At 40.7% G+C, this 13,151-nt stretch overlaps 1 protein-coding gene across 3 annotated transcripts in view; it reads right to left on the reverse strand.

Moving 5' to 3' along the window:
• The window catches only part of RAD23B (RAD23 homolog B, nucleotide excision repair protein), a 47,883-nt gene that overhangs the window by 20,194 nt on the left and 14,538 nt on the right, over positions 1 to 13,151 (reverse strand). The window contains exons 2-3 of one of the 3 annotated variants that reach the window (XM_042787825.1): positions 4,031 to 4,112; positions 1,442 to 1,521 (exon numbers count right to left, since the gene is read on the reverse strand). In XM_042787825.1, the coding sequence (XP_042643759.1) occupies positions 1,442 to 1,521; positions 4,031 to 4,112 (162 nt within the window). Of the gene's footprint in view, positions 1 to 1,441; positions 1,522 to 2,707; positions 2,777 to 4,030; positions 4,131 to 13,151 lie in introns of those variants that run through there. The other 2 variants (XM_042787826.1, XM_033009246.2) reach the window with 2 other exon arrangements.

Genomic DNA, 13,151 nt, shown 5'->3' on the forward strand with positions numbered 1-13,151 from the left:
TATTAATCCCGTTATATAGAAATCATACTTTTCAGAATGCAAGTAACTTCCAGCTAAGGTACAGAATTAGTTTCTGAAAGCTGTATCACTGTAGTCCTTCACCTACGAATATCCTTAAGGATTGACAAAGCTGACCCCCATCTCTGCCTTACCAAGAGAAATAGTTGAACTTTAACAAAACACAACTACTTATTCAAGGTGAATCACTTTCAGACAACATTTGCTTGAACTAGGAAAAATGTTATTTCCTCCTTTTGTCTGAAAGGAAAAGAGAGGTTGGAAATGAACAGCTTCCAACAGGATAGGCACAATAAAGAACATTTTAAGAAGCATTCAACGAAAAACACTGAAACACATCTGAGCATCAGACAAAGTTAGCTATTGTGCTTATGTGACAGGGCATGTCTTATCCAGAAAAGAATAAAGGAAAGGGAATCTGAGCTTTTTAAAGACTCAGCAAAAAGATTGTAACAGTGAAGAAATGCCCCAACTCCAAAACACAGGTCCTCTAATATAAGGTGTTGCATTTAGCAGTTTATCATGGAGGTATTTCTTCTGCTACAAACAAGATGAAAGCTGTATTCTGAAATCCCACCTGCACCTGTTTTCTTGTACTGATAAATGCCTCTTATCCAGGCAGACTAGACTAGAATGCTGTTTGTTCAGGAAGACAGCAGTAACAGTTATGTTCAAACAGAGAATCTAGTGAGCCAATACCAGACACAAGCGAAAGGAAATTAAACGTAAGTTTTCTTTGTCAGAAGGAGGACCTGCAACTCCAAAATTAGCTTCACATCTCAAGACAGAGATGCAGCCATTTTTATTCAGATCGCAAGGGTCTGTGAATGCCTAGAAAAATCAGTAGCTTGAATCCCGGAAACAATCAGGCGACTGATTAAGAAGAGGGATACTTCAAATACACATCACAGTCATTATGCTTTCATTTGCCACTGCAGTCATTCAAAACTCACAGGTTTGTTGATTGGCATATGTATCCTTTCTCTACTGGTTTAAGCTGTTGAGCTTGACAAAAGAAACAGCCATGAGTTTTGAAGAGCAACCATGGCAAGACTGGAAGGGTTCTGTACAAAGGATTTAGTAACAAACTATCTAGGTTCCCTTCTTCCTTTTAATAATATCTTACTGGAAAAATAACACAGACAAGAAAGAAGAAACAGTAAAATCAGATAGTGGCAATTTTTTGATTTGATGTAAAATTCAGAACAGAACAGCAACAACAATCAGCATAGGCAAATTAGGACTGTGAAGCAGTACTCCATAGATATTCACACAAGTATTTATTTTTACTGTTGACCTAAACTTTCACATGATCGAATTTCACTGGTTTTAAGGATAGGCATATATAATCACTCATCACAATTTAAAAAAAAAAAAAAATGAAATTAATGCAATTTCTTTAAAAAAAATGACGACTACTTACTTTTGTCACCATAACCACCACAAAGTTCTTCTTATCTATTTTGTATTCTTTAAGAGCAGTATCATCATTCAGGATTTTACCTAGCAAATTAAACAGATACAAATTAAGAAGTTATTTAACAGATCATTAGATGACCTTGGGATTCTCTCATATAAACACAGTTCCAAAAACCCCCCCATAAAAAACACACTTTATGCAGATTTATAAACATCAGTAACTCTACAAAAAGTGTTTGGCTATTTAGTTTTGTCAGTAGAGCTACAAGTAGTTTTCTCCTATGATGTCCACAGTATTAGTTAGCTTGAAGGCTGTTGCCTCAGTGTTGAAGATGCTACAAATAATTTAAAACAGAAGCATTAAATCTAGGAGAAGATTTTCTGGACCTTTAACACAGAAACAAGTAATGTAGAGGAAAGGCTTTGGCATACAGTAAGCTTAACTGAATAACTTATGCCTGCTTACACACTCTAGACAGTTAGAAAATTCTTTCCTGCTTATCTTCTGTTTGCCCTTCACATGTTGTAAACTACAGTTCCCTGCCATGCACTAAGTTTATCTGCATTAGATAACTTTGTGACTTCGCATCTTCAACAATTTGTTCTGAAGAAAAGGCTAAAGCATTAGAAAAAAGTTAGAAACATTCCATACCCTGCAACCTTGATATAAAACTGATCAGACAGAACCATAAACGTTTTGCTATACTAACACTTTTGATGTTTCATAAGCATATATGGTACTGTGGCAAAGCAGATTTGCCTCATGCCTTCAAGAACTCAGAAACACGTTAAAATACACACTTTTTTTTGGATAAGCTGATTCAGAGGCAGTACCACAAATCAGAAAATTAAGTCTGTATTTCAGTGAGTTTTATAGCACCTACTTCTAATACAGAATTTTCAGGAAATGTTTTATGGTTTTAATTTATTCGTTTTCTGAAAGATGTGCCAAGGACTGCTTCCCTATTTCAAGAGGAAAATACACATTTTCATAACCATTCTCAATGATAGTGGAATACACCACTTAACTGCAGCTAGCAGGACATGTCCTTATCCTGATGTTTGCAAGGGAATCAAGCAATGCATATGCATTACGGCACTTGGAATGCAAGCGAGGTGGCACTGTCCTACTTTCTACTGGTTCCACCAGTATTCCAGGTCAAATACTCAAAATATTATATGTACTGTAGTAGTAATAGTAATAACTGTAGCAGATAGTGCAACATCTGACTCAGAATGTACACAGGTTTACTTAATTAACTTAACTTACTTTTCTGGTTTATAGGCACTTTGGGGAAAGAAACTGCACAATGTATATATGCAGACACCCTATCTTCTCAGAACACACCACTCTGAGGTTTCTAGACCTAATAGAGATGATGACACAATAAATCTTCCTCACCATTGAATAGCGTAACCTTTTTTCTAAAAAAATTTACAAGCATTTTTAATAATAGTATACTTTTAATCAGGTTCAGTTGGGATATCACTCTACTTTGTCAAGTTATGAAAATTCTAAAGTTCATTTTAATCAAAGTAATAAAAATGTCATCAACACAACCCTGCTGGGTCTCTTCTTGAAGAATAAAACACAATCAATCTCTGGATGTTCTTCTACTTTAAATCTTATTTCCAACTGCTTATAAGAATTATACAATGCTGCAAATAAGTCACATCATATGATCCTATGCAACCCTTCATTTTTTTAATCACAGAAACATAATATTAAGAGTGCCATGCAACTATACGTATTGCATAAGGCCTTCTGCCTTGTTCATATTTCTTTACTATACATGTGACTGACCTTCATGTTCTGGATGTGCATTCCCTTCACTGTACTGTAAGGGACATAAAACTTGCTAAGAAACACAGCCATGAGGACTCTGTATAAACATGGAGAGTCTCACAATTTCTCTTCCATTAGCGTCTTTCCTTTGTGATCAGTGGCTTTAGCTTACTGGAAGTGAAAAACCACTACTGTTTACAAAGCAGTACACTGAAGAAGTAAAAAGACCAAAGTTACTTTCAAGCACAGTTTTAGAGGAAAAAGCACTAGAGTGGGTATTGGAATAGAACTTTTTCAGTTCTAAAATTAAGTGAGAACAAAAGATTTGATCTGTGTATTACTGCCAGAATGGCCCAGCCAAGTAGAAAACAGTAAAAAATAAATAATCTGATTTTTAATTCTCTGAGGTATATACAGGAATGCTTTAGCTATACACAGATTAATCTGAACAAAAGAGTTAACCCAGAACATCAGATGTTATCTGCTTAAATCCTGATTTCTTGTGACAGAAGATGTTTCTACTTCACCTAGTACACCTCACCCAGAACTAACACTGTTAGCATATCATGCTGTAAGAGAAAGACAACAAGAGACACACGTGTATTAAGCCCTGAAAAATTCTGATTCAAAGAGTTCCCTTTGTTTCCAAGAGACACCCTTGTTGTTGAATTGTTGGCTTTTTTTTTTTTAACCTGTTTACATTTCAGTACTTATAATCTTTAGAAAATTTAACATGCATATCAAAATCAAAGGAGGACATAAAATATAAGGTAGATTCAGATACAGTATCTTCAGAATATCCATTACCTGCATAGATTAGTTTTTGGCCAGCTACTGGAAAAGCATCTTTTCCCTTTTCTGATTCAATCTTCTCTTTCAGTGCCTTCACCTAAAGCACAGAAACAATCTTAATGAAAAAAAAAAAAAAAGTAGTTTCACCATACAAACCTAATTAAGTACACTTTGTTCCAAGATTTAAATACTAAAAAGTAGTTTTCAGTCATATCTTCATTATGTCAAGTACACCCGTCTTCCAAAGACATCATTGTAACCACCTGCAGAGCAACATGTTCCTTTCCCAAATAATCTCTTGTGCTTAATCAAATTAGATAAGTGGTTTCTCCATGAGAAGTCTTTAAATATGAGATTACAACACACTGAAAAAAATTAAGACATTTGGGCAAAAAATACTTTTATCTACTGACCCTTTCCCCCTCCCTGTTCTTTCTCTGAGTGCAGGGTGTATACATGCTACACACTGCTGACAGCTTTCTTCATCATAATGACTCTTTAAGGAACACCTGTTTTTTTGGTAAGGTCACCATGACATTTGATTTAACTCACTGAAATGACTTGAAGCCTTGATATGCAAAGACTTGTGCAAACTGTCCAGTTGTTCATTTTATACAAGTAGTTTTCAACTCTTTCCCCTTCCCTGTAATTTCTGGAGCTTTGCATAAGCAATTTTAAGCTTATAAATGAAAGCGTTTTGACTTATTTACTTGCTTACACAGACCACTGACACAATAGCCCACACTTTCAGAGTACCACATACAATAGCTCAAATGACACTGTGTTAGCTGTCACAATCAGAATGCCTTTATTCTCTGGAAACACTATCCTGAGGAGATAAAGGATGTTCCTGTAGAAGCATTTCTGGATTGATATATTCTAAATCATATTTTAAGACAAACTGCCTGTATACTAACATTCATTATTCTTCCTTCCTGACACGCTCCCAATAAATCTAAAACAAAGACAAACAATCTATTATGAACTTATTACTGCAAACTAACCCCATCTTCTAAAGTTTTTTTTGCCCTTAATATTCATAAGCATTTTTCATGAAATACTGCAATTGAGATGCATATACCTAGCTATTTCATAGCTAAGCACATGAAAGTATGTTTATCTTGACAGCTTAATCCAACTGGCAACTACTTGTGCCACAGGTAGCTCTAATGAGGCCAGAACTATTTCTCTTGTTTAGATCAAGGCATGTTCCATTTGTATTATTTTCTTCCTTTCACGCACATAGTGTAGTTAAATGTAACAAGATGTTTTGAAATGTGCAACTTTTCTCCTAGAAAATTTAAAATAGACCTTGAGATGGTTTGTTAAGTTTCTTGAGTACCTCTGATAACAAGGGCCCAAGATGCCTGTGTCAAGATAAGCACCTGAGAATTAATTAAAAACTGACCTTCTTGGAGCATCCCAGGGTCAAAAAATAGATGAGCTAACTACATGACCATATATGGGCAAAGGAAGACCAAAGTTCAATCATTGGACACTGTGAGGAAGACTAAGACATCCCCCCACCAGAGGGGGAAAAGACCCTAACAGTAATTTTATCACGCATGCTCAGACTATGTAGATAAGAGTGAATTTCTGCATTTCAGTAGTATTAGCCTTTTTTGTTGATTTTTAAAGCAGTTGCTCACTATTAGGGTTGCTTAAGTAGTAAATATACTGAAACAGTAATTTCAGGTGCTAAATGGTAAATATTAATCAAGAAGCTGAGCTTTGTGATTCTCAGCATAATTAAAGTGTCAACCACTTCCCATGCCAGTTATGCTTCCTGGATTCACTTTATTCTTCTGTTAATGATGTCTTAGAGCTCTGTGTTACCTTCACCCTTTTCATTCATCAGTCCCCTTGCTTCTCCCTCTTCCTCTGAGATTTTATTTCCGTGTTTCTTTATCAATCTCTTTACCAGGCTAATCCTTTCAGTTTGGATGTTTGGTCCGAAAAGGTCAAACCAAACTTTAACACTCACAATGGAGCTGCATCTTTTTTGCAGTATACATAAAAAGGAGTGTTTGTTTCACCAGGCTTCATGACCCAGCAAAAGAGGCCTGCAGAATCAATCAAACTTCTCTAAGCTTACATTTGATGTAGGTGATTAAATCACTACCTACAAAAGGATACAGAATACAACATAGGACTTCCATCTATGGGACTACTCCAAAATAGGAAGCCAACTCTTTTTTTTTTTTTTTGTCCTCAGTAGATGGAAAAGGATGCTCATGGTATTCTGATTAAGCATACCATCCCAGCACCTGCCAAAAGCTTTAGAATCAGTCACCAGACAGCTAGTTGCTTTTCCACAGCAAAACTAACAGCAGCTCACTCCCATCCATAAGCCTTCAGACAGGGTCAAACCATTACTCATTTTAATAATAATTTACTGATATCATCACTGTTCTCATTACAAAACTCTGTTCTATCCCTGGATTTTACATTTGTTTTAGAAAAGTATTTTCTTGAAAACTAAAAATCTAATTTGTGAATTCCTCCCCAGTTATTATTTAAGGCTGTAAGTCACTCACATTACAACTGAACAGTCTCCTTTGGCCACGGATAAGCCATCAAGCATTTTTTTCTGAACTTTAGAGTATTAGATACTTCGAGCAATTCCTGTTAAGTGTCTTGCACCTACTAGGGCAAATTAACCCCCTGAATCATGTTAAAAGCCTGCTGCGTTTTCAAATGCCTACTTTCTAACCCACTGCTTACCGACTAATATACTTACTCACTTGTACTCATCGCTCAAAAGATGAGGTCTCAAAGCTTCCTCTTTCATTCACAATCACCATATTTGTCATGGATTTCTGACAAATATTTGTAATGTGATTAGCTGGTATAATCTATTTTGAGGGAGGAAATTAAGGCTTGTTTCATGTCCACTGCACTCAATCAGGCTACTGGTTTCAAATGTCTACTTTGTTTTCCTCATGTTTCAGTGCTTTAGTTTTATTCCAGACTACAGTCTTTTTCCCCCAAGGAACAAAACCACAATCTGTTCTCTCAAATAAAAATGTCTGAACAGCTAAATGTGGTAGCTTAGGTCAGGACACACTAAATGCATGTGTTAATTAGTACACAATAATTGGATCCATGCAAAAGAGTTAAGAAATTTACTGCAGCAAAATACTGACAGTAAAATTCCAATGATCCATTTGCCTTTGCTGTCCACCTCATGTGCAGTGCCTCTCCATACTAACATATGATTGACGTACTGCAAATGACCTGGGGCACTTCCCTCTTCCAAAACCTTCTGTGTAAGTCTGTGACAAAGGACAGGGCTATGCTTTCATCCCTTTGGCAGGTGGCACTCCTATCCAGACATTGGGAAACTGTAATTTACACTATGGGGCTGAGAGACTTGAGAAAAAATGTTTGTTATGACAATGGATGAACAACAAGCAGTATTCATAGAATAGTTTGAATGGGAAAGGACCTTTAAAGGTTATCTAGTCCAGCCCACCCTGCAATGAGCAGGGACATCTTCAGCTAGATCACAGTGCTCAAAGCCCCATCCAACCCGAACTTGAATGTTTCCAGGGATGAGGCATCTACCACCTCTCTGGATAACCCATCCCAGTATTTCACCACCCTCATCATAAAAACATTCTTCCTTATATGTAGTCTGAATCTATCCTCTTTTAGTTCAAGACTGTTACCTGTTATCCTATCACAACAGGCACTCCTAAAAGGTCTGTTCCCATCTTTCTTATAAGCCCCCTTTAACTACTGAAATGCCACTATAAGGCCTCCCCAAAGCTTCTCCCCTCCAGGCTGAACAACTCCAGCTCTCCCAGTATCTCCTCTTAGGAGAGGTGCACCATCCCTCCAATCACTTTTCTGGCCCTTCTCTGGACCCACTGAAGTAGGTCCATGTCTTTCCTGTACAGAGGATTCCAGAGGTGGACAGAGTATTCCCAGTGGGGTTTCACCAGAGCGGAGTAGAGGGGGAGAATCACCTCCCTCAGCCTGCTGGCCACGCTTCTTGTTATGCACCCCAGGATACAGTTGGCTTTCTGGGCTGCGAGCACACTTTGTCAGCTTATGTTCAGCCTTTCATCCACTAATACTCCCAAATCCTTATCTGCAATGCTGCTCTCAATCCCTTCAACCCCCAGTCTGTATTGAAACTATGGGTTGCACCAACCCAGGTGCAGGACCTTGCACTTGGCCTTTTTGAACCTTATCAGGTTCACATGGGTCTGCTTCTTGAGCTTCCCCAGGTCCCTCTGGGTGCCCTCAGGCACGTCAACTGTACCACACAGCCTGGTGCTGTCTGCAAACTTGCTGAGGGTGCACTCGATCCCACTGTCTGTGTCTATGAACCTGAGAAGGGGGTTGGGACTTGTGAGCATCTGTTCCATGACCTTCCTATGCACAGAGGTGACACTGACAGGTCAGTAGTTCCCAGCAGCCTCTCCTTTCTACTCTTTTTAAAACAAGGGCATGTTTCCCTTTTTTTCAGTCACTTTGGATTTCACTTGACTGTCATGACTTTTTAAATATGAAGAGTGGCTTGGCAACTATGTCAGCCAGTTCCCTCAGGACTCTGGAATACATGTCTTCAGGTTCCTTAGACATACATATGTTCAGGTTCCTCAGGTTGTCACAAACCTGATCTTCTCTTACAGTGAGAGGAACTTTGCTCCCCCAGCCCCCATCTTGAGGTGTATCCACTTGAGAGGTGTGGGAAGAGAGATTGCCAATAAATACTGAAGCAAAAAAGTTGTTGAGTACCCCAGCCTTCTCATCCGTTGTTATCAGTTTGCCAGTCATGTTCATCAGTGGCAGGTACACTTTCTTTCAATTTCCTTTTTCAGATGACATACCTATAGAAGTCCTTCTTATTCTTTGCATCCCTTGTCAAGTTCAGATCCAGCCACGCCTGCACCTTCCTGATCCCATCCCTACACAACTGGGCATCATCCCCATAGTCTTCCCAGGATACCTGTCTCTGCTTCCACTGCCTGTGAATTTCCTTCTTGCCCTTTAGTTTGACTGGTCGGTCTCCACTCATCCATGCCTGACTCTTGCCTTCCTTTCCTGACTTCTTACACTTGGGAATCAAAAGCTCTTGTGCTCTATGGAAAACATCTTTAAAGATCTTCCAGTCCTGTTCTGCTCCCTTATCCCTGAGGGCAGTTCCCCAGGGGGTCCTACTGACTAACTTCTTGAAGACATGGAATTTTGCTTTCCTAAAATTCAGGGTCCTGACTCTACTCTTCACCTGACCCATATCCTTCAGGACTGAAAACTCCACCAGTGCATGACCACTGCAGCCTAGGCTGCTTCCAATCTTGATATCACCAATTAGCTTACTTGCATTGGTGACCATCAGGTCCAGTATTGCACTCCCTCTGGTAGGGCTATCTATTACCTAGATTGCCTACAGCTCACTGTGCTACTTTTCTAATAGATGTTGGGGTGGTTGAAGTCCCCCCGCAAGATGAGAGCCTGCGAGCACAATGCCTCCCGTAGCTGGAGTAAGAAGGCTTCGTCAATAGGCTCCCCTAGATCAGCCAGCCTGTAGTAAACACTAACCACAAAGGTCCCCTTGTTGCTTCAGCCTCTAATTCTTGTCCAGACATTTCAACCTGCTCATGGCTATTCTTCAGAGACAACTCTTCACAGTCTATCCATTTCTTGATGTAGAGGGCAATCCCTCCACTCCTCCTTCCTCACCTGTCCCTTCCCAAAAGCCTGTAGCTATCGATAGTCACACTACAGTCATGAGATTCATCCCACCAAATTTCAGTAATGGCAACTAGGTCGTAGCTTTCTAGCAGCACAGCAGCTTCCAGCTCCTCCTGTTTGTTGCCCATGCTGTGTGCGCTGCTGTAGAGGCACTTCAGCTGGGCTGTTTGCCATGTCATCTTCTTAGAGGAACACACCTTAATTCCTTTGATGTACTTCATCAGTGTTTCTCTGTTGGTTCCAACTGGCTCAGGAGCACGTCTCACCTCTGTAACACTTCAAGCGTGCTGCAGTGTACTCAGTGTGTCTCAAAGCAAACTGAGGGCCCTCGCTAGCATCCTGTCCCTCTAACCTTGGCATGTCACCACAAGCAAGCCTGATATTATCCCTCTCCCCCTTCCAGTCTAGTTTAAAGCTCTATCAATGAGCCATGCTAGCTTGTGAGTAAAGACTCTCTTTCCCCTTTGAGAAGCATGAATCCCATCCAACACCAGCAGGCCTGGTAGTGTGTAGACAATCCCATTACCAAAAAACCCAAACTTGTGACAGTGACACCAGCCACAGAGTCATGTATTAATAGACTGGGTCTGTTTCTTCCAATGTCACTGTCTGCAATGGGAAGGACAGAGGAAAAAATTACCTGTGCTCCAAATCCCCTTAACAACTGTCCCAAGGCCCTGAAGTATCTTTTGATTTTCTCTGGACATTGAAGCATTGCAGCTTCATTGCCACCCACATGGAAGAGCAATAATGTGTAATAGTCCGAGGGCTGTAGCAGGCTAGGAAGTTTCCTATTGAAGTTCTTAACCCAGACCCCAGGGCGGCAGCAGACTTCCCTAAGAGGAGGGTCCACCTGGCACATTGGACCCTCTCTTCCCCTCAGAAGGAAGTCACCTACAACTACAACCCATCTTTTCTTCCTCATAGAGGTGGTTCTGATATAGGGGGTATGCTTTTCTGACCTTGGAAATGCCTCTCATGTAAATGGACCATTATCCATTGACTGGCCTTCCACAGCCTCACACCTGTTGTACAGAGAGAGGCACCTGGGAAGGCAAGGTAGGTAAGGAGGGGGTTTACTTGACATCAAGCATGGACTTGCCTCCATTCTCTCCTCTCATTTAAATTGCTGCCTTCTGTCTGGTAGGGGGACGATACAGAATCCCCTTGATTTTTTTTTTTTTTTTTCTGGTGGCTGTTCTTGTTTCTGTCTCAGAGGGCAAAGTATGCTCTCACTAGTCTTACCTCTTTCTCAGATTCCCAGAAGCTCCTTAACCTTTCTACTTCCTCTTGTAGCTCTGCCATCAGGCTGAGCAGATCATCCAACCTGGTCAGACACGACACAGCTGTTCTCACTTTGTTACTAGTGAAAGGCTCTGGCACACCCTGCAGCCTGAGACCTGGATGGCAGCATGCTTTCATGGGACCTCTGTCTGGGTTGCTCCATCTGTTTCAGTGAGTGCAGAGGACTTCACTTTCTGCTGGGTGGATACCATAGCTAAGCTCCTTCTGAGCGGGTGATGACCACCAACTCAACCCACACCTTGAGCTCATAGGGTGATAACACCCTTTCTGTGCGCCCTTCCACATGAACTGCTGTGCAAACTGACACGTCATGTGCTCCTGGTCGCTCATGCTCCCTAGGCTGCTTTTTATAGGTGTGGGGGTGGCTGCCATTGTTCTGGCAATTCCCAGGTCTCGTCAGCATCTCCTTTAAGAGCTGCCAGCTACTGGCATGTCTCTCTGCTGCCCTGGCATCTCCCTGCCTCAGGAAACCCTGCCACACATCAGGATCTGCTATTCCGCTGCAGATCAGACCAGGTCCAGAGCAGCTCCCTTCAGCTTCAAGTTTATACTGTAGTTCTAGCACATCTGATACTGCAGCACTGGAGGGTGGTGTTACCTCATACTCAAACCTCAACAGTATACAGTTAATCTCCGATCCCCACTGGGTTTTCACACAAGTTAGACAGAGTTGTTGAAGAATAAATGAATTCATGCAACCATCCCTCGACTTTCCAGTTCTTTGATATGACCATGTATGGGGCAAAGTGAACCTCTGTTGGTCCAGTACTGTAGTCAGTGCTCCGTTTGAGTTGCAGCCAGCACTCGTCAAAGTGTTACCTGTAGTTCTACTACAAACATGTCTTTTAAGGGGTCAGGCGGTTGAGGTATCAAAGGGGTATCATTACTCATTTCCACAGTGGCAATGCAAAATACTCAGTGTCCTTGTGAATCCTTAAAATATCTGTTCCTCAAAAAAGTCAGTGCTCAAGATGCAAAGGTAAGTCCCATTACAACATCATATGGTTTACAGTTTCCTCTAGAGAGACTGAATTCAGCTTCTACTACATGCAGCTTCTGCTGGCCTATATAGTGTAGGAATTAACGTTAACTTACCTATGAATTACTGTTATCCTACATACACTATTAACACACAGGTTCCAGCAGAAGCACTACATGCAGTGCCTGCTAGACTCCTACCCTGAACATGAACCCTCAGGTTTCTAAGATTACAACCAGGAAAATGAACTTGGCAGCCAAAGTCTCAGCATCGTGGATAGTCAAGAGACCGCACTTCAGCTTTTATGGGCTTGGTGAAGTAGTTCTTATTAATGCAAGTAACACTACAAAGTTATGTGAAAGCAGTCATCTCTGCCTCCCCTTTGCTTTCTGACAGGACCAAGGCTGAGAGCAGTCAGGAGAAGCAGCATGCTGAGTTAGTGGAGCCAGCTGCCTTCGCTTGAAGCACGGTGACTCCAACTGTGCAAGCTTGGTCCCAAGCATCCCTAGAAGTCCTCCACAGCCAGGTGTCACAAAGTATGCTGGTACTGAACATGGAAACAAACTACACATTTACTCCTCAAAGAACAGAAGCAATTTTTGGCTAAAGCCTGCCTATAGAGTGGCCATGACAAGCTTCTTAAAGGAATATGAAAAAACTGGAAATGCTGAACAGAGAAGGCCATTACAGTTTTCAGTAATGGTCTTTACTCTCCGTACTTGCCATGTACATCAATTAATTTAAGAACATATCATATAGTAAATTCAAACACAAATTACCTCAGTTCTCAGATACATTTCTCTAGCTGACAGTTTACAAAAATCTAAAACAAATTTGAGCTTAGCATAGCTTAATTAATTTACAGTATTTTGCTAACTGTATCCGTAGATACACTGCCACTTGTAAAGGCAAAGATCATTAACAGAGGCCTCATTTAAATGGATGTTCACTCTACTGTGAACTTTAGCCAAAAGATACCTATGTGTTATCTGACAGTAAATTAACATACAGAATCATGGATGGTTTGTGTTGGAAGGGACCTTAAAGATCACCTAGTTCCAACCCCCCGCCATAGGCAGGGACACCTTCCACCAGACCAAGTTGCTCAAAGGCCCATCCAACCTGGCCTTGAACACTCCCAGGGAG

The sequence above is a fragment of the Tyto alba genome, unplaced genomic scaffold, assembly GCF_018691265.1.
Source record: "Tyto alba isolate M040663 unplaced genomic scaffold, T.alba_DEE_v4.0 Super-Scaffold_13, whole genome shotgun sequence".
Lineage (NCBI taxonomy): Eukaryota > Metazoa > Chordata > Aves > Strigiformes > Tytonidae > Tyto > Tyto alba.